This window comes from Melanerpes formicivorus, unplaced genomic scaffold (genome assembly GCF_026170545.1).
Source record: "Melanerpes formicivorus ecotype bairdi unplaced genomic scaffold, bMelFor1.0.p_v2 SCAF_80, whole genome shotgun sequence".
Lineage (NCBI taxonomy): Eukaryota > Metazoa > Chordata > Aves > Piciformes > Picidae > Melanerpes > Melanerpes formicivorus.
In genome coordinates, this window is record NW_027142432.1 from 775,646 (window position 1) to 799,373 (window position 23,728).

General features: G+C 53.6%; 3 protein-coding genes across 3 annotated transcripts in view; 1 reads left to right on the forward strand and 2 right to left on the reverse strand.

Annotated features, from left to right (window-relative positions):
• LOC137454324 (zinc finger protein ZFP2-like) overlaps nt 1–23,728 on the reverse strand; it is a 394,553-nt gene that overhangs the window by 85,685 nt on the left and 285,140 nt on the right. The gene's annotated exons all lie outside the window — the stretch shown is intronic.
• LOC137454423 (zinc finger protein 850-like) overlaps nt 1–23,728 on the forward strand; it is a 349,726-nt gene that overhangs the window by 31,537 nt on the left and 294,461 nt on the right. The window lies entirely within an intron of this gene.
• On the reverse strand, nt 14,534–15,274 carry LOC137454379 (olfactory receptor 14A16-like; the record flags this gene model as incomplete). The annotated part of the gene is made up of 1 exon (XM_068164427.1): nt 14,534–15,274. A coding segment is annotated over one exon (741 nt), but the record flags the coding sequence as incomplete, so codon positions are not given.

Here is a 23,728-nt window from a genome sequence, read left to right on the forward strand (position 1 = left end):
GCACCAATGCTTGGTCTTCATAGACTGCTCTCTTTCCACTCCCACACTCCCCTTCTGATCCCTTCTGTTGGTCTAAGGCCTGGAAGCCTGGTCAGGGTTTTGCAGTGTGGCAGTCTGTGATCACAGGCAGGGACAGGCCATGTGCCCACACACCTGGTCTCCACAAGAGCAGTTCCACACAGACAGGTGATCTGCTTAGGGCAGTGCCTGAAGGCTTCTTCCAAAGTTTCCATCAAGAACATGCCCAAGAAATTGTCCAACAGATGCAAACAGCAGGGAACAGCTAAAGTGTGTGAGTGTGCAGGGCTGGGGCACACAGCAGTGTCCTCACACAGCCAGGCCTCCTGCAAGTGACCTGAAGGATCAGCAGAGAAGGGTCTGGACTGTGTCTGTGTTCACTGAACACCCTGGGGAAGCTGTCCCAGGGCAGTCATCCCAGACTGGGCTTCACAACCACTGTTTCCAGCATCAGCCTCACACTCAGATTGGATAGACTCTTTGTCCCTCCACAGGAGGACATGGCCTCAGGAGGTCAGCAGTGCCTGTTTGCATTGTGCAGATGAGATGTCAGCAGATGAGGTAAGGTGAATCTGAGTAAACAAACACCATCAGCTATTGCTGGAGGTACCAGGGCACTGAAGCTTTAAGGAGCCTCCCAGCCTATGGCAGGGGCAGCAGGAGGCCAGGCAGACTCTGACTGCTGCCAGGCAGGGCCTGTGTGAGTGATAAGGAAAGACTCTGTCTCTGAACATCCCACACTCCATTAGGGGTCCATGAGGCCAGCTCCGATGTGGACACCTGACAGAGCTGGGACATTGCTGTGTGTCACTCCAGAACAAACCCTACTGGCCCAGGGAGATTCATCTCAGATGTCTTGGGCAGGCTGCTGTCTGCTCACATCACCCTTGCTGGACTGTGCCCTGAGATGTGCACAGAGCCATCCCAGAGTGTCTGGGCTCCTTGGAAAAGGCCTCTCCAAGAACACCAAAAAGGAGGGTGGGGAACATTGCAGGCTGGTCACCCTCAGCACAGTCCCCGGGAAGGTGAAGGCTCAAACACCTCTGCAGCCATTTGCAGGCCCTTGCAGGACAAGAGAGGTATTGCTGAAGCCATATGGGTAGGGGCAAGAAGGGGATGTTTTGTGCCTGGACCTTAGCCAGGGCTTTGCCATGGTCCCCATAGTCTCTTTAGAGCCAGAGTGCTGAGAGCTGGAGTGCAGACATGGATGAGATGGTGGCTGGGGGGTGGATGAAGCCCAAATGTCACCAGTGGAGAGTCCTGCTGGCAGACACTTCCCAGGGGCATCCCTCAGGGCAAGCCCTTGGGCCAGCAATGTGAAATGTCTTCATGAACTCCCTGCACCATCTGACCCAGGGCCTTTGCAGCCCCTCTGGAGATGAAGCCAAACTGGGCAGAGCCCTTGAGGGAACTCATCTGCTTAACCCTGCCCTGAGCAGGATCATTGGACAAGAGGATATGCAGGAGGCTCCTCCACAAATGCAGCAGGACAGAGCCAGCAGCTTCTCCACTCAAAGACTTGGTAGGAAATCTCCCAGATGGATCTGGTGAAACTTGGATCTGCTCAGGCTCTGGCCACAAGGAAGCTGAGGGCTGAGTGTGCAATCCTGTGCTCAGTTGTGTCTCAGGAACTCACCATTCAGTAGGAAGCCAAGGACTGGGAAAGGGGAGGTGAGGCCACTTCTGCCTCCTGAGAGGATTGGCCAACAGCAGGAGCACAGCTGGGAAAGGGACTGTGAGGTCAGTTGTGTCTGCAGGAGCTGATAGGGCAGCCCTGGGCTCATGGCTGGCAGATGGGCACAGTGATCTGGGAGATGCCCTCTGCCAAAGGGCTCAGTGCAGGAAGGTTGTTGTGTCTCTGCTGCCTGAGTACCTGATGGGACAGCAGCAGGCACAGGGCTTGGTGCTGTCTATGCAAGAAACTGCAAGGCCAGCAGCCTTGGGAGCTCCTGGTGAGGTAGGAAAGAGTAGGAGAGAGGAGCACTGCCAGATGGTGCAGCCTGGCAGGTGGAGACTGGCCATGAGTAGCAAGAAACCTCTCTCAAAGGGTAGTGCTGTGGCCTGAGAAGTTCTGCAGGAGGAGTCTGGGATCAGCCCTTCTCTTTGTGTCCCAAGGAGCAGAGTGTGAGTGTGGGCAGGTGTCAGTGAAGGCATGGAAAGGCCAAGGTGGGGAAGTGAGATGAGTGTCTGCAGCCTGCAGGGCAGGAGAAGGAGCTGTGAGACAGTGCAGGACAAAGCTGTGGTAGAGCTGGCAAAGGGCAATGGCAGTGGTGGGAGTGATGAAGAGAAGCCAAGGCTGTGCCCTCTTGACTCTGGCAATTCTCTGCCCCCGAGGCCTGTGAGGAGATGTTGTCCTAAGGCACTGGGAGGGCCTCATTGCCTCTTTCCACAGCCCCAGGAAGGCTGGGGACTGTCAGGCCCTTGTCCTCCACTCAGCATCACAAACCCTACAGGGATCCTAAAGGAAGGCTGGAGAGGAACTTTTCATGAGGGTGTCTGGTGACAGGACAGGAGGGAAAGGTTTGAAGGTGAGGAAAAGGAGGTTTAGACTGGGTCTCAGGAAGAAGTTCTTCAGTATGAGGGTTGTGGGACTCTGGAATAGGCTGCCCAGGTAGGATGCCCTCTCCTGAGGGTGTTGAAGGCCAGGCTGGATGAGGCCTTGAGCAGCTGAGTCTATTGGAGAGGCATCCCTGCCTATGGCAGGGAGGTTGGAGCAGAGGAGGTCTGAGGTCCCTTCCAACCTAGGCCATGCTATACTGCTATGAAACCCACACCCCACCCCCACTGCACCTGAAGAACCTTGACCCACACATGAGGGACAGGGTCTGCCTGCCCAGGGGCTGTGCTCAGGCCTTGGCCTTTGTGCTGCAGAAACCAGAGCCAGAGTTTGCTCTCCTGCACTTTGCCTTTGTCTGCTGCAATCAGAGCCTCTCCTGAGCTGCTCTAATGAGTCTCTGGGGAGGCTTTGGCAGTAACAAGCCTCAGTGGGGCCAATCAGTGCTTCAAGGTACTTTGTGTTTTGCTTCTTGCTTCTTGCCCAGTTTCTTCACTCTTCTCTCAGTACCTGAGGTTCATGGAATGATTCCCAAGTGCCCTGAGGAGCTCTTTGTGTCTTTGTTGTTTACTTGCAGATTTCAAAGTGCACCTCACAAAGCTCAGATTTTGATGGCAAACTATTTGATTCTTTCTCAGATGAGGGCAGAGGTGACAGCAGCATCCACCAAGCCAGAATGATGCAGGCTGTCTGCTCAGGGGGTCTGGACTGGGAGGAGAAGCTGTCCTTTGAGGACTGACATTGAGTGGACAACTTTGCTCCTCACCCTCCCCATCCTACCCAGTGCTCTCACTGCCCACCTGGGCATCCCTGCTCCTTGCATCAGACTTCTCCACTGCTCTCTGCAGCTGGAGCTCACAGCTCCATGGCACCAGCTGCACTCTGCTCTCCTTAGAGAACTGCCTGCACACAGCCACAGAAGAATTGTTGCTCTTTGGAAGCAAAGCAAAGCAAAGCCAAGGCTGAGAAAGTTCCCTCAGCAATCCAAGCCCTCTGGAACCATCTGCTCAGCACAAGCTGTCTCTCAGCAGCTTGCCTGTCCACAAGGATGAGGCAAAGCCAGTAAGTTCTGCCATGGCTGTGATTTCTCAGCCAGTCAAGAGTTCTTGAGAGTGAGAAGCAGATGAAAAGGTTGGATCCTAGCAGCCCTTCCTCATGAACCAATCCTGAATTCAAATCTCTTTCTATGGCTGTGCCTGGAGAGAAGAACCAAGCACACAGACACAGGGACAGAGCTGGCTGCTCCAGTGGAATATAGAGCCCCCCAAGATGTTGATAGCAAAGGTGTCTGTCTAAAGACACAGAGAGGTGGAGAGGTTGCTGGGCGAGAGGCTGCCCTGGTGTTCAGTTTCATTCTGCTGGAGCTCAGGGCAAATGCTCACAAAGCTTCAACATTCTCAGAGGATGAGAACTGAGCCTGGAGCAGTCTGACTTGGTGCTGGCCCTTGGTGCAGGTTATGCCTGAGAGATGTCTGCCTGGGGGAGATGCGGGACACAGCTGCTGTGATCCAGGAGAGCTCCAAGGCTCTGGCTTTAGGGTCACTGTTTTTAAAGGGGGAGATCATTGACTTTCATCAGGTGTTTCTCTGATCTGGAGAACCTTGGATGCTGAATCATCCTGGGATCTTTTGCCACTTGCACAGACCCTGGAGTTTTTGGCTTTCAGAGTTTTCTATCACCTCCCTGTTGGCTGTGATCCAAGCACAGATGCATTGAGCTGAGCATAGCTCAAAGAAGGATCTGGACAAGATCTTGTAGAAGAAGAATTTCCTGAAGGAAAATTTGAAGGAGCCATGTCTCGGCCTTGAGGAAGAGGAGAAGTGGTTGATGAAGAAATGGATGAGGACAGCAAGGATGAAGTATATGAGGATTAGGAGGAGGATGACAATAATTATGCGGTGGACAAAGGGAATGATGTGGAAGAAGAGGAGGATGATATGGAATAGGACAAAGAACAGAAGGAGGAGGAATATGAAGAGGAGGAAGATGGGAAACCCATATCAGCTCCTCTGTGACACCCAAGCAGCCACATCAATGCCCTGAGGGTGGGCAAAGCTTCCCAACCAGCTTGGAGCTGCTGAAACCCCACTGCCCCCAGCCCAGTGCCCAGCCCAGTACTTCTGTTTGTGGTGCTTCACTCGCAGCTCCAACCTCATCTGGCACTGCTGCGTCCACAGGCAGAAGCAGCTGCACCTCTGAGCTGCCTGAGGGAAGAGCTTCACTCAGATGGCCTCTCTCAGCCAGTACCACTTCACCCACAGCTGTGCTAGCCCTTCCCCTGCACAGGCTGCAGCAAGGGCTTCAGCCGCAGCTCCTCCCTCACCTGGCATATTCACCCCCATGCTGGTGACCAGCGTGCCCCAGGGGACACAGCAATACACCGACCCCAGCACTGCCAGGCCAAACGTGACCCCCCCTGGGGGAGCCTTTTCCAGCAGATTGAACTGCAATCTCCTCTTTTACACCTTCTTTCCTCAGAAGCAAATGTGCCCCTGCCCTTCTCAGCACCAGCCAGTGCTGAGGAGAGTAATGACAGTGCTGAGTCAGCACAGCCACTGCCACTACTACAGCTGGGCTGGGATTTGGCTGCTTTCCCCCCAACACTTTGGGCTTGCTAGAGGTAAAAGAAAAACCTCATCCCAAGGATAATGCCTAATTAGAATGGAAACCCCAACCCTAATAAAGTATTGTCTCTTGCTGCTTTTTCTTTGACATTTCTGTCCCAAAAGGCCACTTTTGGGGGCATTTCTTCCCAGGACCAGGGCTGGAGCCATGTGCCCAATTCAGGGAGGTGTCCTTGAGGGGTCTTGGGGGAGTCTTGAAGGTCAAGTGAGGACATCAAAATAGCTCATGTAGCCATTCAACAGGATCCTTTAATAACCTGCATGGACACGGAATGGATCACTCCAAAGCTTACACGTGCTTGTCCTGGAGGCACAAGTCTGAACATCACAGTATCACAGTATCACTTAGGTTGGAAAGGACCTCGAGGATCATCAAGTCCAACCTATCAACACAGGCCCCATGACTAGACCATGGCACCAAGTGCCACGTCCAATCTCCTCTTGAACGCCTCCAGGGTCGATGACTCAACCACCTCCCTGGGCAACCCGTTCCTATGACGAATGACTCGCTCGGTGAAGAACTTCCTCCTCACCTCGAGTCTAAACCTCCCCTGGTGCAGCTTGAGACTGTGTCCCCTTGTTCTGGTGCTGCTTGCCTGGGAGAAGAGACCAACCACTTCCCGGCCACAGGTAGTTGTAGAGGGCAGTGAGGTCACCCCAAGCCTCCTCTTCAGGCTAAACAATCCCAGCTCCCTCAGCCTCTCCTCATAGGGCTGTGCTCAAGGCCTCTCACCAGCCTTGTTGCCCTTCTCTGGACACGTTCAAGTGTTTCAATGTCCTTCTTAAACTGAGGGGCCCAGAACTGGACACAGGACTCAAGGTGTGGCCTAACCAAAGCAGAGTACAGGGGCACTATGACCTCCCTGCTCCTGCTGGCCACACTATTCCTAATGCAGGCCAGGATGCCATTGGCCCTCTTGGCCTCCTGGGCACACTGCTGGCTCATATTCAGGTGGCTGTCGATCAGCACCCCCAGGTTCCTCTCTGTTTGGGAGCTCTCAGCCACTCTGACCCCAGCCTGTAGCTCTGCATGGGATTGCCATAGCCAAAGTGCAGCACCTGGCACTTGGACTTGTTGAATGCCATCCCATTGGACTCTGCCCATCTGTCCAGTCGGTGGAGGTCCCTCTGCAGAGCCTTTCTACCCTCTAACTGACTAACATCTGCAACATGCCTAAACACAACATGCCTAAACACAAACCCCCTTGCACCCCCTCCCTGTGGAGCTGGAGTGTTCAGCACAAAACTAGACCAAGAGCAAGGTGCTGGTAAGTCTGCAAAGTCTGCAAAGTCAGGCTCAGGCTTGTCTAGGCAGGTCCTGTGGTCGAGGGTAACAAAGTGCCCAGTTTGCAGCTGTGCCTGGCCATCTGCCATGCTTATGGACTCCCTGTGCAGCTTCCCATGGGTTGGGCAAACTTTATTCTCTAGATTGACCTATCTTGTTCCTCTCTTTCTTTCTCTTCTGCCATTGGCCATTATTGTCTTCAACACCTCGTTAATCCAAGCCAAAATGGTAAACAACTCTCCCTTGTTCTACCAAGATGCCTTGGGATTCCCTAAAGCCTATTTTGTCCACATGAAACCAGAATGCGCTGTAGCTGCAGCTGGTGAATGCTGCTGGACTGGGAAGCAGCCTCTGCATGACTGCTGCCTGAGTCTGCAGCCAGAAAGCTGCTTTGCTCCCCCTGTGACACCTGAGGTGCTGGTGCAAGCTGCTGGAGCCGAAGTGAGACAAATGAGAACTGGTCGTCCCACCCTGAGCACTGGAGAACTGCCAACTGCTTGCCCGGCTGGCAAGCTGCCCTGCAAGCCCATGAGCCACAAGCTGCTCACTCAGAGCCCCAACAAGCTGCTGCAGCCTGAGCTGAGAGCAGCTGCCTATCTGCTCACAGAGAAATTCTGCTCCAGGGGGAGACTGCTTCTCCCCTCCACACACACTCTCTGCACAGCTCCTTTTCTGAACACCATGTTGCTTGCTTTGTTTCACTTGTGCAGACTGCACTCTGTGCTTTGGAACATAATTGTAGTGTCCAAAAAGGTCCCAGGCAGCAGTGCCCTGAGCACAAAGGCTGATTGCTATCAAGTCTCTTTGTACAGCTCTGTGCTGGCTGCCTCTGTAGCAGCCATAGAGTCCCCTTGCAGGTGAACTGCCCTTGAGGCATTAGCTCTTTCCTAAGCTGAATCAATGTTTAAAAGATTCTGGCTTGATTAAACTGTTAAAGTTGTACTGAATGTGTATGTTGTGAAACACATTAACTACAACCAAACAGCTGTACCTGTGTGGGTGGTATCACAGTATCACATTAGAGGTTGGAAGGGACCTCAAGAGACCATCAGGTCTGACCCCCCCGATAAAGCAAGATCACTTAGGGTAGTCCACACAGGAGTGTAGCCAGGTGGGTTTTGAAAGACTGCAGAGAAGGAAACTCCACAGCCTCTCTGGGCAGCCTGCTCTAGTGCTCTGTCACCTGCACTGCAGAGAAGTTGCTCCTCATGGTGAGGTGAAGTCTTCTATGTTCAAGCTTGAACCTGTTGTTTCTCTCCTTATTGTTGTGCACCACTGAAAAGAGATTGCCCCCCCCCCACTTGACACCCTCCCCTCAGGTATTTATACACATTGCTGATACTTGATATTGATAAATTGATTTAAACTATTTTGATAATAATAAAGAATTAATATATTTGTATTAATGTATTTGTCTGCATAAATATTAACAATTCATAACAGTGCTAGACAAGGTTAACCATGTTCCTCATATAGGATTAGTAATACACATGCATTAGAATGATAAAAACTTATGTGAAGAGCTAAAATCCTTCCATTCCTTGCTCTTTGCTGCCATCTTCTGTCCTTGTGTCAACATTGTAGTCACTGTGTCATCTATTTTTCCTGTTAGTCCTCTGCCAATCCCACAGGATTGTCCTCATCTTGGTACTGAGGCCCAGGTGTGTGAGACCCCATCCTGTTTTCCAGACTCAGCCTTATCTCTCTCTCTGATGTCTAGGACTGTGGTCTGCTGCCTTTATCTCCCTTCGCTCTGCCAAGCTCAATGGTTCCTTTATTGATGGCTGAAAGCTACTCTAATGAGTGGGAAAGTTTCTAGCAGTTAATGAGTCTCCTTCCTTCAGATGTCTTGCTGAGAGTGCTGGGCAGGGCTCAGGAGAGGGCCAGCTCTGAGGGGCAGGGTTTGTGTTTGGTCTAGGTTGAGGCTTGGGGTTAAGGTCAAAGGACCAATTCCAAGGGTAAAGGCTGGGGCCAAGATGAGCAATGGGGGCAGATACAGGGTCAGGAGTGGGTTTGGGAGGGGATGAGCTGTAAGGGGTGAGGTGCAGGAGGGGTTCAGCTCCACTGTGTTAGAGCAGGGGACTTAGTAGAGAGGATGGGAGGGGCCCAGTCTGTATTGTGAGGTGTGGTATTTTCAATGCAGACCCCAGCAAGACTCTCCCACTGCAGGGGACTGGGCAGGGAGAGAGGGAGACACTTCCCTTCCTATGAGCCCACCAAGAGTGGGTTAGACATTTGACCTTCCAAATGTCAAGGTCCAGGACAAGAGATTAAATTTCTTGGTGTGATGAAGAGGTTATTGATTTATGAATATGAAATATGAATTATATATTTTTTTTATTAATGATTAAAATTACCACTACCCAATGAATCACTATTTTATATCCATATCCTAGTGCACAATTGTGAAATACATCCCAGAAGTGGTTCAGTATTGATAATTTGGGCTCAATTAGAATATTTACAGAATTAATTTCTATTAATATAACTCAGGCTGCAATTCTGCCACTGCTCTGCTCTGTGCTTGCTGCTCCACATTGGTTTGTAGTTAGAGTTAGGAGGATGGCCAAGCAAGTCACACTGCTGCAGACATTTCCCATCATCAGTGTTTCCTGTGTGCTTTGTGCCACTGAATGACATTGCAGAAGACTTTGGAGGCTAAGGAACCACCAAATTTCCCTCACATTCTGATTGGATGATGACATTCTCTGTTGAGAGGCACAGAGACAAGAGGCAACCACACAGCCACTCTCTGGCTGAGTGAAATGCACTCGAGTCACAGAGCAGATTGTGCTGGCACAGTCCCCCTGTCACTGGAGACCTCCTCAAGACCTAATGGGATTCCCCCTCCCCCCTTTCCTAGGCCATGAACCAGCCCAGAGTAAGGCAGGTATGGATCAGGACAGAGAGAAATAGAGCTCTCAGAGGTGTCCTTGGTGTGCTGCACCCTCACTCTTCCAGCCTTACACTGCTCTCCCTATGGCTTGGGGAGTTTGTCACCTCCTGCCAGCTCAGTGCATCTGTGCTTGGATCACAGCCAACAGGGAGCTGATAGAAAACTCTGAAAGCCAAAAACTCCGAAAGCCAAAAACTCCAGGGTCTGTGCAAGTGGCAAAAGATCCCAGGATGATTCAGCATCCAAAGTTCTCCAGCTCAGAGAAACACCTGATGAAAGTCAAGGATCTCCACCTCTTAAAACAGTGACCCTAAAGCCAGAGCCTTGGAACTCTCCTGGATCCCAGCAGCTGTGTCCAGCATCTCCCCCAGTCAGACATCTCTCAGGCACAACCTGCACCAAGGGCCAGCACCAAGTCAGACTTCTCCAGGCTCAGTTCTCATCCTCTGAGAATGTTGAAGCTTTGTGAGTGTGTGCCCTGAGCTCCAGTCACCAGGGTCAAGGTTTCTATCTTGCACTGGACCCAGCCAGCTCTGTCTCTGTGTTTGTGTGTTTTGTGGTTGCCTCCAGGCACAGCCTAGAAATAGATTTGAATTCAGGATCCCTTGCAGTCAGTCAGGGTCAGCCTTGTCCTTATCCACTCTGTCATTTGGTGGTTGAAAAAAATAAACAATAAATGAGCTTTGTGAGGAGCACTTTGAAATCTTGAAGAAAACTACAAAGACACAAATAGCTCTTAGGGCACTTGGGGATCATTGCCTGAGCCTCACACACTGAGAGGAGACTGAAGGAATCTGCTCAAGAAGTCAGAAGATAAACAGAAACTGCCTTGAAGTATTAATTGGCCTCACTGAGGGTCATTAGCAACAAAGCCTCCAAGGGGTGGTTAGAGAAGCTCCATGGAGGCTATGATTGAAGGCAGACAAAGGCAAAGTGCAGCTGAACAAACCCTGGCCTTGGTTTAGGCAAGAGAAAGGCCAAGCTCTGACCCTCAGGCCCTGGAGAGGCAGATCCTGAGAGCCTCCAACTTGAACTTCATCTCAGCAGCCATGGTGGCAGAAGCTGCTGCCAGAAGGAAGAGGATCAAGACCTTGTCCCTGTTGAGCCTTTCAGCCCTGCCAGAGCCCTTGGCCATCCCTCCTGCAGGCTGTGCTACACTGTCCCATGCCTGCAGCCCTTCCCCTTCAGACTGTTGACATCCATCTGGCTTCCCTAGCCAGCTCTCCCCCTGACATTTCCACCCCTTCACTCAGGCCTCTCCACTCTTGCTGCCTGTTCCTTGACACACAAAGGCAGACATGGGCTGTCCAGACTCCTTCTGGATCACCTCTTGCACCACAGCTCTACACTTTGAGTGACATTTCTTTGTCCTGGCCTCCAGTCTGAACCTTTAAGTTGCACTTTCTGAAGGCTTCCTTCTGTGTCCACAACCAAGAAAAGCTCCATCACCTGACACCCCTCTTCAAGCAGGTGCACATCACCCCTGAGCCTTCACTTCACCAGGCTAAAGAAGCTCAGCAGCTTCAGGTTCTATATGGAGACTCCAAACTCCATCCAGGCAGATTTCCTATAGAGTACCTCTCCATTCCTCCAGACTAAGGAACTCCCCAGCCAGACACCAATATTGCAGATGTGGTCACAGCAGTGCTGAGTGCATGGGGAGGACAACCTCTGTGTCTGGGTGGCCACACTCCTCCTACCACAGCCCAGCTGCACTTGGCCTTCTTCACTCTCCTCAGGCTCTGCTCCATCCCAGGCCTTTGGGAATGGTCCCTGCCAGAGACATTTCTGCCTGGGCACAGAGCAGAACCTCCAGCTCCACAGTAACAGCCAAGGTACCTCCCTGCTGCTGCCTCTCAGCTTCTCAAGCAGCCACAGCCAAGCCCTGTCCCTGCTGCTGTCCCCTCAGGCCCTCAGGTGGCAGGGAGGTGACAACCCACCTCCAAGGCTCTTCCGGCAGGGGCCGCCAGGTGCTTAGGGACAGGGAGTCACACAAGTGCCTTGCCCACCACATGCCTTCTGCTGCCTGCTGGGGACTCTGGCAGCTGGGAGGCCAAAAGCACAGAGGCCAGACAGGAGCCAGGGGCTGCCCTCTCAGCTGCTGCAGCAAGAAGTGACCTCCCAGTCCCTTTCCTGCCCTCTCCCTGCTGCTGCCCTATCAGCTGCTGAGCCAGCAGTGACCTCCCAGCCCCTGCCCATCCTCGTGCCTGCTGCTGTGCAGGAGATCCTGAGGCAGAGCTGAGCTGCCCATGGCATTGCCACCCATCTGCTCCTGGTGTCCATGAGCTTCCAAGCCACAGGCCACCTCCTACTCCTCTTCCTGTGGCAGCTCCCCGCCCCTACCTTGTGCCAGGTGCCAAGCAGGATCAGTCAGGGGTTGGAGGGCATGCAGGTGAGGGCCAGAGCACAGGAAGTCTGAACTGGGAACCTCACCTTGAATATCTCCAGGAAGAGGCCTCAATCACCTCCCTGGGCCAGCTGTTCCAGTGTTCCACCACCCTCATAGTGAAGGAGTTCTTCCTCATATCCAGTTTGAATCTACTTTTCTCTAGTTTGATGCCATTGCCTCTCATCCTGTCCCTGCAGGCCTCTGCAATCAGTCTCTCTCCATCCTTCTTGTGTCCCTATTCAGGTACTAGAAGGCTGCTATTAGGTCTCCCCAGAGCCTCCTCTTCTCCAGGCTGAACACCCCCAGTTCCCTCAGCCTGTCCTCACAGCAGAGCTGATACAAGCCCCTGATCATTTCTGTGGCCCTCCTGTGGATGTACTCCATCAGCTCCATGTCCTTCCTGTGTTGAGGGCTTCAGGGGAGGTCTTACCAGAGCAAAGTGGCAGGATCCTCTCTCTCCACCTCTGGTCATGCTGCTTAGCATACAGCCCAGGCTCCCATTGGCCTTCTGGGATGCAAGCTCACACTGCCTGTTCCTGGCCAGCTTCTCCCCCACCAGCACCCCCAAGACCTTCTCCTCAGGGCTGCTTTCTAACACCTCCTCTCCCAGCCTGTATTGATAGTGAGGATTGTTCCAGGCCAGCTGCAGGACCCTGCTCTTGCTCTTGGTGAACCTCATGAGGGTCACCTGGGCACCACCTCTCCAGCCTGTCCAGATCCCTCTGGATGCCATCCTGTCCCTCTTGCATCTCAACAGCACCATCAGCTTGGTGCCATCTGCACACTTGCTGATGGTGTCTCCATCCCTCTGTCTATAGCACTGATAAAAATATCAAACAGCACAGGATGGGATGAGTGGAATCAGTTTTTCCTGGGACAAGGCCTGGGCTGTACTTGGAGATATTAATGAGAGCCAGTTTGAACTGGGAGATGGCCCAGGCTGGACTCTGGTGTGATTAGGGTATGGAAGTGTAACTGTAACAGGGCCCAGCCTGTGGTGGGAGGGTATTAAGGATCCCAATATGTACTGGGATGAGTCCCAGACTGTATTGGGATGTGTCCAGGGGACTCAAGTTGTACTGGGATGCGGCCCAGTCTGTCTGGGAGGTGGTTAAGGAACACAGCTTGTACTGGGAGTGGTTCCAGTCTTGTCCTGGGAGGGGTTTAGGTGGTGCAGCTTTTCCTGGGAGCAGGCACAGTCTGTCCTGGGAAGGAGTCCTGTTCTCTGGTTTGCAGTGGGAGCAAAGCACTTAGTACTTGGAGGAGGTCAGAGCTTCAACTTTGCTGTGGGATGAGACCCTGTCTGTACTGGGAGGAGATCAGGAGATGCAGTTTGCACTGGGAAGGTCCCCAGTATGTACTGGGTGATGCCATGGGATCTATTTCCTCTGGGATAGGTCTTGGACTATACTGGGCTGGGATCAGGGCACCAGTTTGTCTTGGACAGGGCCTAGTCTGTACTGGGAGGGAGTCAGGAGATGCAGTTTGTACTGGGAGTGGGCCCAGTCTGTACTGGATTGGAACCACAGTACACAGTTAACATGTGGAGGGATGCATTAGGAACTGGGAAAGGGTCCAAGGGATGCACTTTGTAGTGGCACAGGAAACTCTATGGGAGATGGCAAAGTGATGCAGTTTGTCCTGGGATAAGACCACATCTGAGCTGGGAGGAGTTCAGGAAATGCAGTTTGTCCTGAGATGTGACCAGGTCTGTACTGGGAGGGGATAAATGGACCCCAAATTGTACTCTGTGGGGACCAGACTGTACTGGAATGAGATTCAGGCTGTACTGGGAGTGCATAAGGGGATCAAGTTTTCATTGAGACAAGGCCTAATGTGTAGCAGGATGGATTAAAGGGATACTGTTCGGACTGGGACAAGGCCCAGGCTGTACTGGGAGGGCATGAGGGTGTGCAGTTTGTACTGGGACGGGTGCAGTCAGTACTGTGAAAGGAGCCAGGGGATAGATTCTGTACTGGGATGGGACCCAGGTTGCAGTGCTACAGGACAGTATGATCCAGTTTGTACTGGGATGAGGCCACATCTGTACTGGGAGGGGTTAAAGGAACCATGTTTGGACTGAGTCTATACTGGAATGGGGACAGGGTATCCAGACTGGAATCTGAGTAGATGCAGTCTGTAATGGGAGAGGGTTGGGGTATGAAGGCATGAGGAGACTTCCTGTTCTCATGGCAGCATTGATCTGGAGCCCAGCTCTGTCCCACAACCAGCCCTGACCTGTCCCAGCCTGCAGTCCCAGCACTGCCACACAGCAGCACAGTGCCCAAGCTGCCAGAGCACTCAGGCCCTGCACCAGCACAGAGGCTCAGCAAGAGAGGGTGGAAGGGAAGAAAGAACAGCTGAGGACAGCCCAAGCTCTGGGGCTCCCTGGCACTGCTGCTGTGCTGGGACTCTGCCCCTCCACCTCTGCACACAGGCACTGCCCTGCAGCTCCACAGAAGCCTTGGAGGAAGGAATTCAGAGAAACAACTCCCTGCAGGGTCCTTTATTGTGTTGAACACAGAGGGAGCACAGCTCCTCATGTCTGCAGCCTCTGGGTCACAGTAGACAGGACAACACTGAACCAGAAATGGTCTGAAGAAAGACATTTGTGTGGTAACAACATTCTCACAAGGGGAACAGCACCAGCAGCAGCCACAACTCCAGGAGCCAGACTGGGCCTGCACTGAGTGACATCAGAACTGCTCTGCAGGAGAAGACAAAGAGTTTATTGCTTCTGAGAGCATCCAGGGATCACATGGCTCAGGGCAGCCTTGAGCTCCTGGTTCCTCAGACTGTAGATGAGAGGGTTCACTGCTGGAGGCACCACTGAGTACAGAACTGACACCACCAGGTCCAGGGATGGGGAGGAGATGGAGGAGGGCTTCAGGTAGGCAATGGAGGCAGTGGTGAGAAACAGGGAGACCACAGCCAGGTGAGGGAGGCAGGTGGCAAAGGCTTTGTGGCGTCCCTGCTGAGAGGGGATCCTCAGCACTGCCCTGAAGATCTGCACATAGGACACCACAATCAACACAAAACAGACAAATGATAAACAGGCAGTGACCACAAGAAGCCAAAGTTCCCTGAGGTAGGATGTGGAGCAGGAGAGCTTGAGGATCTGGGGCACTTCACAGAAGAACTGCTCCACAGCATTGCCCTGGCAGAGGGGCAGGGAAAATGTATTGGCTGTGTGCAGCAGAGCATAGAGAAAGCCACAGCCCCAGACAGCTGCTGCCAGGTGGAGACAAACTCTGCTGCCCAGGAGGGTCTCATAGTGCAGGGGTCTGCAGATGGCAACATAGCGATCGTAGGACATGATGGTGAGGAGAGAAAACTCTGCTGACATGAAAAAGGGAAGGAGAAAGACCTGAGCAGCACATCCTGCATAGGAGATGTCCCTGGTGTCCCTCAGGGAATTGGCCATGGATTTGGGCACAGTGGTGGAGATGGCACCCAGGTCAAGGAGGGCAAGGTTGAGGAGGAAGAAGTACATGGGGGTGTGGAGGTGGTGGTCCCAGGCTATGGTGGTGATGATGAGGCCATTGCCCAGCAGGGCAGCCAGGTAGAGGGCCAGGAAGAGGCAGAAGTGCAGGAGCTGCAGCTGCCTTGTGCCTGGGAATGGCAGGAGGAGGAAGTGGGTGATGGAGCTGCTGTTGGCCATCTGCTGCCTCTGGCCATGGAGACCTGTCCAAGGAGGGAAAGGCAGTGACAAGTTAGGGCACACTTCTCTCAGCCTCATTGTAACCCCTGTCCCTGAGCTGCATGAGGAATGGATCAGCTCATTCCCATCACTACAAACCAAATGGCAGAATTCATGACAACTTCAAATGCAGCAGGGACCCAGAATTGCCATGAAGATTCCCCTGGTGTCAGAATAGAAAGTGACCAACAGCCCAATCCCAGAGAGCAAGAGTCCCATTGTGGTGGGTTGAAATTTTCCCCCAGCATTATCTTTGCCAGATCAGCTCAGCTAGAAGCAAATGAAGCTGTGTTGACAAGCAAGAGCTACACTCTACAATGGAATGCAATGAACAGGTCCTTTTGGGTGCACCCTCCTGATGCCTTTAGATGAATATCAGCTGACAAGGTTGTGACTCCTGACCTGGAGCTCATAGCTTTGAGGGCACTGCCTCTGCTGGGTAGAAGAAGAGAGCAAAATGTTGCATTAGGAAATGTGTCTGCAGTGCAGAGAATGGCACAGAGGTGCCTGATCCCCCTTGCCAGGGCATCTCTGCCAGTAGATCCCTCTCCCCCAGCTGCCCAATTCCCTGTGGCTGGCAGCTGTCCCTGTCAGGAGCTGCTTCTCTGTTCCTAGCTCTCCTCCCTGTCCCTGCTGACAGAGCCCATCCCACCTGCTGTGTGCTCAGCTCTGCACTACAGACCCCTCCCAGCAGCAGGACACTGCCCAGGGGCAGCTCTGGGTGTGCAGGGGCTCAGGAGCAGCTCAAAGGCTAATGAGACCTCAGATTCTTATGGACAGCAGTGAAATAAACTCTAGTCTCACACTGCCCACCCAGCACACCAAGGGGATCAACATTCAAAGCCAAGACTCCTTCCCTTCCAGCAAAATGCTGCCTTGATGCTCTTCTGGAAGCCTCCTCAGAATTACCCAGAGATGAGCTAGAACTGTGAGCAGCTCTGGACAATGCAGCTCTATCCCCACAGCAGAAGGACGCTGCCCTGCCCTGTCCTGCCCTACCCTGCCCTGCCAGGGCTGTCTCCTGCCACTCACAGTTTCTCCCCACAGCACTGTGTGGAGCTCCCTGGGCAGCCTGAGAGCTGAGCCTGGCAGGCAGCAGAGTCCCTGCCCCAGCACACAGCCCCTGGGCTACAGGGACCCTGCTCTGAAGGACAGCCCTCACCACCCCTGCCTGCACCCCAGGGCTCCACAGCTCTTCAGAAAAGCCTGAAAAGAGCCTCTGCACAGGAAGATTTCCTTCCAGCCCCCACCAGCTGTGGCTGTGCCAGCTTTAGGAGATGACTCCAGGAGCTGCACCTGCACTGCCCTGCCCCCACAGACTCACCGTGTCAGTGCCTGCAGTGACTTCTCCTCCTGTCAGCTCTCAGTCACCCTCCTGGACACCTCCAAGCTCTCTCTGCCTTCTTCATCTTGCTGAGATGCACTGGCAGTGCCCTCAGCCCTGCTGTGCAGAGCAGAGAGCTGCTCCTGGGCACAGCTGACACTTTTCTCTGCTGCCTGCTTGCCAGCAGCTCCCTCCAGCCACGGAGCTCAGCCCAGCTGAGCAGCAGAGGACCAACCCAAGGGCATTTTAATGACCCTCTGGTGGCTTTGGTGCCAGGTAAACATCAGAGACTGAGAGGAAGATGATGAAACCTCTCCAGAAGTTTCAGTCACTTTCAAACTCTGAAGTTTCTTCTCTTGTTGATGGTTCCCAGTGAGGACACTGCTGGGAAAGTGTCTGCAGGCTGTGGTTGGAGCAGAGAAGTGGAGGCAGTGCTGAGAGGTCAGGACAAGCAGAGGAAGATGTCTCTGATGCTGAGCAAACCTGGAGGTGTTTCATTAATGCAAAGGGTCAAGCCCTGCGCCCTGGCTCCTGGACACACAGATCCTGTCCCTCACTCAACCCCTCAGGGCTCTTCCTGGAGCAGTGGGATGTGGAGAGGACCAATGCCATGGGCAGGACTATGGCACAACCCCTCCCAGGCTCCTGAGGATGGACAAGGAGGCAATGAGGCCCCAGGGTTGGAAGGAGGAGTTGTCTCCTCAGAGGCATCAGTGACACAGACCACAGCCAGAACCAAAGGCAGGAAGAGCTTGGCTCTGCCAGGAGCCTTTCAGCTCTCCCACAGCCCTCTGTCATCTGCCCCTCAGGCTGTCCTCTGCTGCTGCATCAGCTGAGCCTCTTTCCCTGCAGGCTGTAGTCACCCAGCCAGCTGCCCCACCTTGCTGGCACCTTCCTTTGCTGCTCTCTCTCCATCCTCCCTGGCTGTTCCTTGAAACTCCAAGCCTTGGAGTGCTCCAGGCTCCTGCTGGGGGATGTCTTGCAGTGACATTTCTTTCTCCTCATGCCCAGTCTGGACCTCCCCAGCTGCACTTGGTGGCTTTGTTTCTCTCTCCTGCACTTTGTCACTGTGCGGAAAAGCTTCTCCATGTCTCAAACCACTCCCCAAGCACTCTCAGGCTACTCTGCTCTTGTCCTCACTCTTCACACCATTGAGCCCATGGCCTTCAGCCTCTCTCTACTGGTCATGTGCCTGAGGCCTCCCAAGCACATCTTGGGAGATCTCTGGGCACTCTCCAAGGTCTTTGCAGATGGAAATGTGGTGGTCATAGGACAACAAAGAGACCAAGTGCCCGATGTGCCTTCAAGAGGACTGGACCCCCGAGGGTGAGATCTGCCCAGTTGCCAGGGAAGGGACATAGCTGAGTCCAGCAGTGCAAACATCTGCCTCAGCCTGAAGCAGCAGCCTGAGGAGCTGCACAGAGCAGGAGCAGCATTTAGCTTCATGCCTGTGTGACCCTGCTGCTGTGGGAGAGAAGAGGAGTCGCTGTTCCACTCCATGCCCTGTGAACCCCAGGGGAATCCAGAGCACTGTTCCTGCCCTGTGCTCCAAAGCCAGGACTGCTCTGATAGGGTACTGCCTGCACTTGTTTTTCCACGACTGTTCTCTTTCCACCTCCACACTCTCCTGCTGAGCTCCTGTGATGGGGCAAGGCCTGATTGCTCTGGCAGCTTGGGCACCATCCTGCTGCATGGCAGTCCAACAGATGCAAACAGCAGTGAACAGCTCAAGTGTGTGAGTGTGCAGAGCTGGGGCACACAGCAGTGTCCTCACACAGGCAGGCCTCCTGCAAGTGACCCAAAGGATCAGCAGAGAAGGGTCTGGACTGTGGCTGTGTTCACTGGACACCCTGGGGAAGCTGTCCCAGGGCAGTCATCCTAGACTGGGCTTCACAACCACTGTTTCCAGCAGCAGCCTCACACCTCAGCTTGGATAGACTCTGTGTCCCTCCACAGGAGGACATGGCCTCAGGAGGTCAGCAGTGCCTGTTTGCATTGTGCAGATGAGATGTCAGCAGATGAGCTGAGGTGAACCTGAGTGAGCAAACACCATCAGCTATTGCTGGAGGTGCCAAGGCACTGAAGGTGTAAGGAGCCCCTCCCAGCCTCTGGCAGGGGCAGCAGGAGGCCAGGGAGACTCTCTGACTGCTGCAGGGCAGGGCCTGTGTGAGTGATGGGGAAAGACTCTGTCTCTGAACATCCCACACTCCATTAAGGGTCCATGAGGCCAGCTGAGATGTAAACACCTGACAGAGCTGGGACATTGCTGTGTGTCACTCCAGAACAAACCCTACTGGCCCAGGGAGATTCATCTCAGTTGTCTTGGGCAGGCTGCTGTCTGCTCACATCACCCTTGCTGGACTGTGCCCTGAGATGTGCACAGAGCCATCCCAGAGGTTCTGGGCTCCTTGGAAAAGGCCTCATCAAGAACACCAAAAAGGAGGGTGGGGAACATTGCAGGCTGGTCACCCTCAGCACAGTCCCTGGGAAGGTGAAGGCTCAAACACCTCTGCAGCCATTTGCAGGCCCTTGCAGGACAAGAGAGGTATTGCTGAAGCCATATGGGTAGGGGCAAGAAGGGTATGTTTTGTGCCTGGACCTTAGCCAGGGCTTTGCCATGGTCCCCCATAGCCTCCTTAGAGCCAGACTGCTGAGAGCAGGAGTGCAGAAATGGGTGAGGTGGAGGCTGGGTGGTGGATCAAGCCCAAATGTCACCAGTGGAGAGTCCTCCTGGCAGACACTTCCCAGTGGCATCCCTCAGGGCAAGCCCTTGGGCCAGCAATGTGAAATGTCCTAATGAACTCCCTGCACCATCTGACCCAGGGCCTTTACATCTCCTCTGCAGATGAAGCCAAACTGGGTAGAGGCCTTGAAAGAACTCATCTGCTTAACCCTGCCCTGAGCAGGATCATTGGACAAGAGGATGTGCAGGAGTCTCCTCCACAAATGCAGCAGGACAGAGCCAGCAGCTTCTCCACTCAAAGCCTTGGTAGGAAATCTCCCAGATGGATCTGGTGAAACTTTGATCTGCTCAGGCTCTGGCCACAAGGAGGCTGAGGGCTGAGTGTGCAATCCTGTGCTCAGTTGTGTCTCAGGAACTCACCATTCAGTAGGAAGCCAAGGACTGGGAAGGGGGAGGTGAGGCCACTTCTGCCTCCTGAGAGGATTGGCCAACAGCAGGAACACAGCTGGGAAAGGGACTGGGAGGTCAGTTGTGTCTGCAGGAGCTGATAGGGCAGCCCTGGGCTCCTGGCTGGCAGATGGGCACAGTGATCTGGGAGATGCCCTCTGCCAAAGGGCCTGGGCTGACTGCAGGAAGGGGCTGATGGGCTGGTTGCTGTGTCTCTGCTGCCTGAGTACCTGATGGGACAGCAGCAGGCACAGGGCTTGGTGCTGTCTAGCCAAGAAACTGCAAGGCCAGCAGCCTTGGGAGCTCCTGGTGAGGTAGGAGACAGCAGGAGAGAGGAACACTGCCAGATGGTGCAGCCTGGCAGGTGCAGACTGGCCATGAGGAGCAAGAAACCTCTCTCAAAGGGTAGTGCTGTGGCCTGAGAAGATCTCCAGGCTGAGTCTGGGATCAGCCCTTCTCTTTGTGTCCCAAGGAGCAGAGTGTGAGTGTGGGCAGGTGTCAGTGAAGGCATGGAAAGGCCAAGGTGGGGAAGTGAGATGAGTGTCTGCAGCCTGCAGGGCAGGAGAAGCAGCTGTGAGACAGTGCAGGACAAAGCTGTGGGAGAGCTGGCAAAGGGCAATGGCAGTGGTGGGAGTGATGAAGAGAAGCCAAGGCTGTGCCCTCTTGACTCTGGCAATTCTCTGCCCCCGAGGCCTGTGAGGAGATGTTGTCCTAAGGCACTGGGAGGGCCTCACTGCCTCTTTCCACAGCCCCAGGAAGGCTGGGGACTGTCAAGCCCTTGTCCTCCACTCAGCATCACAAACCCTACAGGGATCCTAAAGGAAGGCTGGAGAGGAACTTTTCATGAGGGTGTCTGGTGACAGGACAGGAGGGAAAGGTTTGAGGGTGAGGAAAAGGAGGTTTAGACTGGGTCTCAGGAAGAAGTTCTTCAGTATGAGGGTTGTGGGACTCTGGAATAGGCTGCCCAGGTAGGATGCCCTCTCCTGAGGGTGTTGAAGGCCAGGCTGGATGAGGCCTTCAGCAGCTGAGTCTATTGGAGAGGCATCCCTGCCTATGGCAGGGAGGTTGGAGCAGAGGAGGTCTGAGGTCCCTTCCAACCTAGGCCATGCTATACTGCTATGAAACCCACACCCCACCCCCACTGCACCTGAAGAGCCTTGACCCACACATGAGGGACAGGATCTGCCTGCCCAGGGGCTGTGCTCAGGCCTTGGTCTTTGTGCTGCAGAAACCAGAGCCAGAGTTTGCTCTCCTGCACTTTGCCTTTGTCTGCTGCAATCACAGCCTCTCCTGAGCTGCTCTAACGAGTCCCTGGGGAGGCTTTGGCAGTAACAAGCCTCAGTGGGGCCAATCAATGCTTCAAGGTACTTTGTGTTTTGCTTCTTGCACAGTTTCTTCACTCTTCTCTCAGTACCTGAGGTTCATGGGATGATCCCCAAGTGCCCTGAGGAGCTCTTTGTGTCTTTGTTGTTCACGTGCAGATTTCCAAGTGCACCTCACAAAGCTCAGATTTTGTTGGTAAACTATTTGATTCTTTTTTACAGATGAGGACAGAGGTGACAGCAGCATCCACCAAGCCAGAATGATGCAGGCTGTCTGCTCAGGGGGTCTGGACTGGGAGGAGAAGCTGTCCTTTGAGGGCTGACATTGAATGGACAACTATGTTCCTCACCCTCCCCAACCTCCCCATTGCTGTCCCTGCCCCCCTGGGCCTTACATCCCTGCTCCTTGCATCAGACTTCTCCACTGCTCTCTGCAGCTGGAGCTCACAGCTCCATGGCACCAGCTGCCCCCTGCTCTCCTTAGAGAGCTGCCTGCACACAGCCACAGAAGAATTGTTGATTTTTGGAAGCAAAGCAAAGCCAAGCCTGGGAATGTTCCCTCAGCAATCCAAGCCCTCTAGAACCATCTGCTCAGCACAATATGTTGCACACAGTGTCCTTACTTTTCAGTCACTTGGTCCCCAAGAATTTGCCCAAGAGCACAGGGTGATAAGGAGAGCAAGGATGAAGTATATGAGAATTAGGAGGAGAAGGATGAAAATAATTGTGAGGAGGACAAAGGAGATGTGGAGGATCATATGGAATAGGAGAAGTATGATGAAAACGAGGAGGAAGATGAAGAGGAGAAAGAGGGCAAACCCATATCAGCCCCACTGTGCCACCCAAGCAGCCACATCAGTGCCCTGAGTGGGGGAAAAATCTTCCCACCGAGCATGGAGATGGTGAAGCTCCACTGCCCCCAGCCCAGTGCCCAGCCCTCTGTGATGACTATGGCAAGAGCTTCACCCTCAGCTCTAACATCATCTAGTACTGCTGCATCCACAGCCAGAAGCAGCTGCACCTCTGAGCTGGCTGAAGCAAGAGCTCCACCCAGATGGCCACCCTCAGCCAGCACTGCTGCACACACACCGGTGTCAGCCCTTCCCCTGCACAGGATGCAGCAAGGCCTTCATCTGCAGCTCCTCCCTCACCTGGCATATTCACCCCCATGCCGCTGACCAGCGTGCCCCAGGGGACACAGCAATACACCGACCCCGGCACTGCCAGGCCAAACGTGACCCCCCTGGGGGAGCCTTTTCCAGCAGACTGAACTGCAACCTCCTCTTTTACACCTTCTTTCCTCAGAAGCAAATGTGCCCCTGCCCTTCCCAGCACCAGCCAGTGCTGAGGAGAGTAATGACAGTGCTGAGTCAGCACAGCCACTGCCACCACTGCAGCTGGGCTGGGATTTGGTTGTTTGTTCCTCAACACTTTGGCATTCCTAGAGGTAAAAGAAAAGCCTCATCCCAAGGATAATGCCTAATTACAATGGAAACTCCAACCCTAATAGCGTATTATCTCTTGCTGCTTTTTCTTTGACATTTCTTTCCCAAAAGGCCACTTTTGGGGCTATTTCTTCCCAGGGCCAGGGATGAAGCCATGTGCCCACTTCAGGGAGGTGTCCTTGAGGGGTCCTGGGAGGGTCTTGAAACTGAAGTGAGGAAATCAAACTCAGTGCCTCCCATAGCCATTCAGCAGTATCCTTCAATAGCCTGCATGGACATGGAATGATGGCTCCAAAATGTAGCTGTGCTGAAAAGGTTAACCATGGTCCTCATCTAGGACTCAGTAACACACAGGCATTAGAAGAAGAAAAACTTGATAAAGTCCTTCCATGTCTTGGTCTTTGCTGCCACCTCCTGTCCTTTTAACAGCATTGCAGTCACCATGTCTTCTGTCTTGTATTTTTCCTGTTGGTCCTCTGCCAATCCCACAGAACTGTCCTTCTCTTGTTAGTGAGGCCCAGGGGTGTGAGAACCCAGCCTGCTTTCCAGACTCAGCCTTATTTCTCTCTCTGTCTAGAGCTGCCATCTGCTGCTCTAGCTCCATTTGCTCTCCCAAGCTCCAGGTTTACTTTCTTGATGTCAGAAAGCTAAGCTCTGAACCAGTGGGAGAGTTTCTAACAGTTAGTGAGAAAGTTAAGAAGCCTCCTTCCCTCAGATGTCCTGCTGAGTGTTCTGGGACAGGCTCAGGTGAGGGTCAGTTCTGAGAGGCAGAGTTTAGGTTGTGGCTGGGTTGAGGCCTGGGGTTAACACCCAATGGTCAATGCCAAGGGTAAAGGCTAGAGGCAGGATGAGCAATGGGGGCAGAGTCAGGGTCAGGAATGGGTTTGGGAGGGGCTGAGCTGTAAGCAGTGAGGTGAGGGATTGGCTCTGCTCCACTGCATTCAAGCAGAGAGGATGGGAGGGGCCCAGGCTGTACTGGGAGTGCAACCTAGGATCCAGCCTGTACTGGGAGGTGATAAAAGCATTCAGTCTGTAATGGGA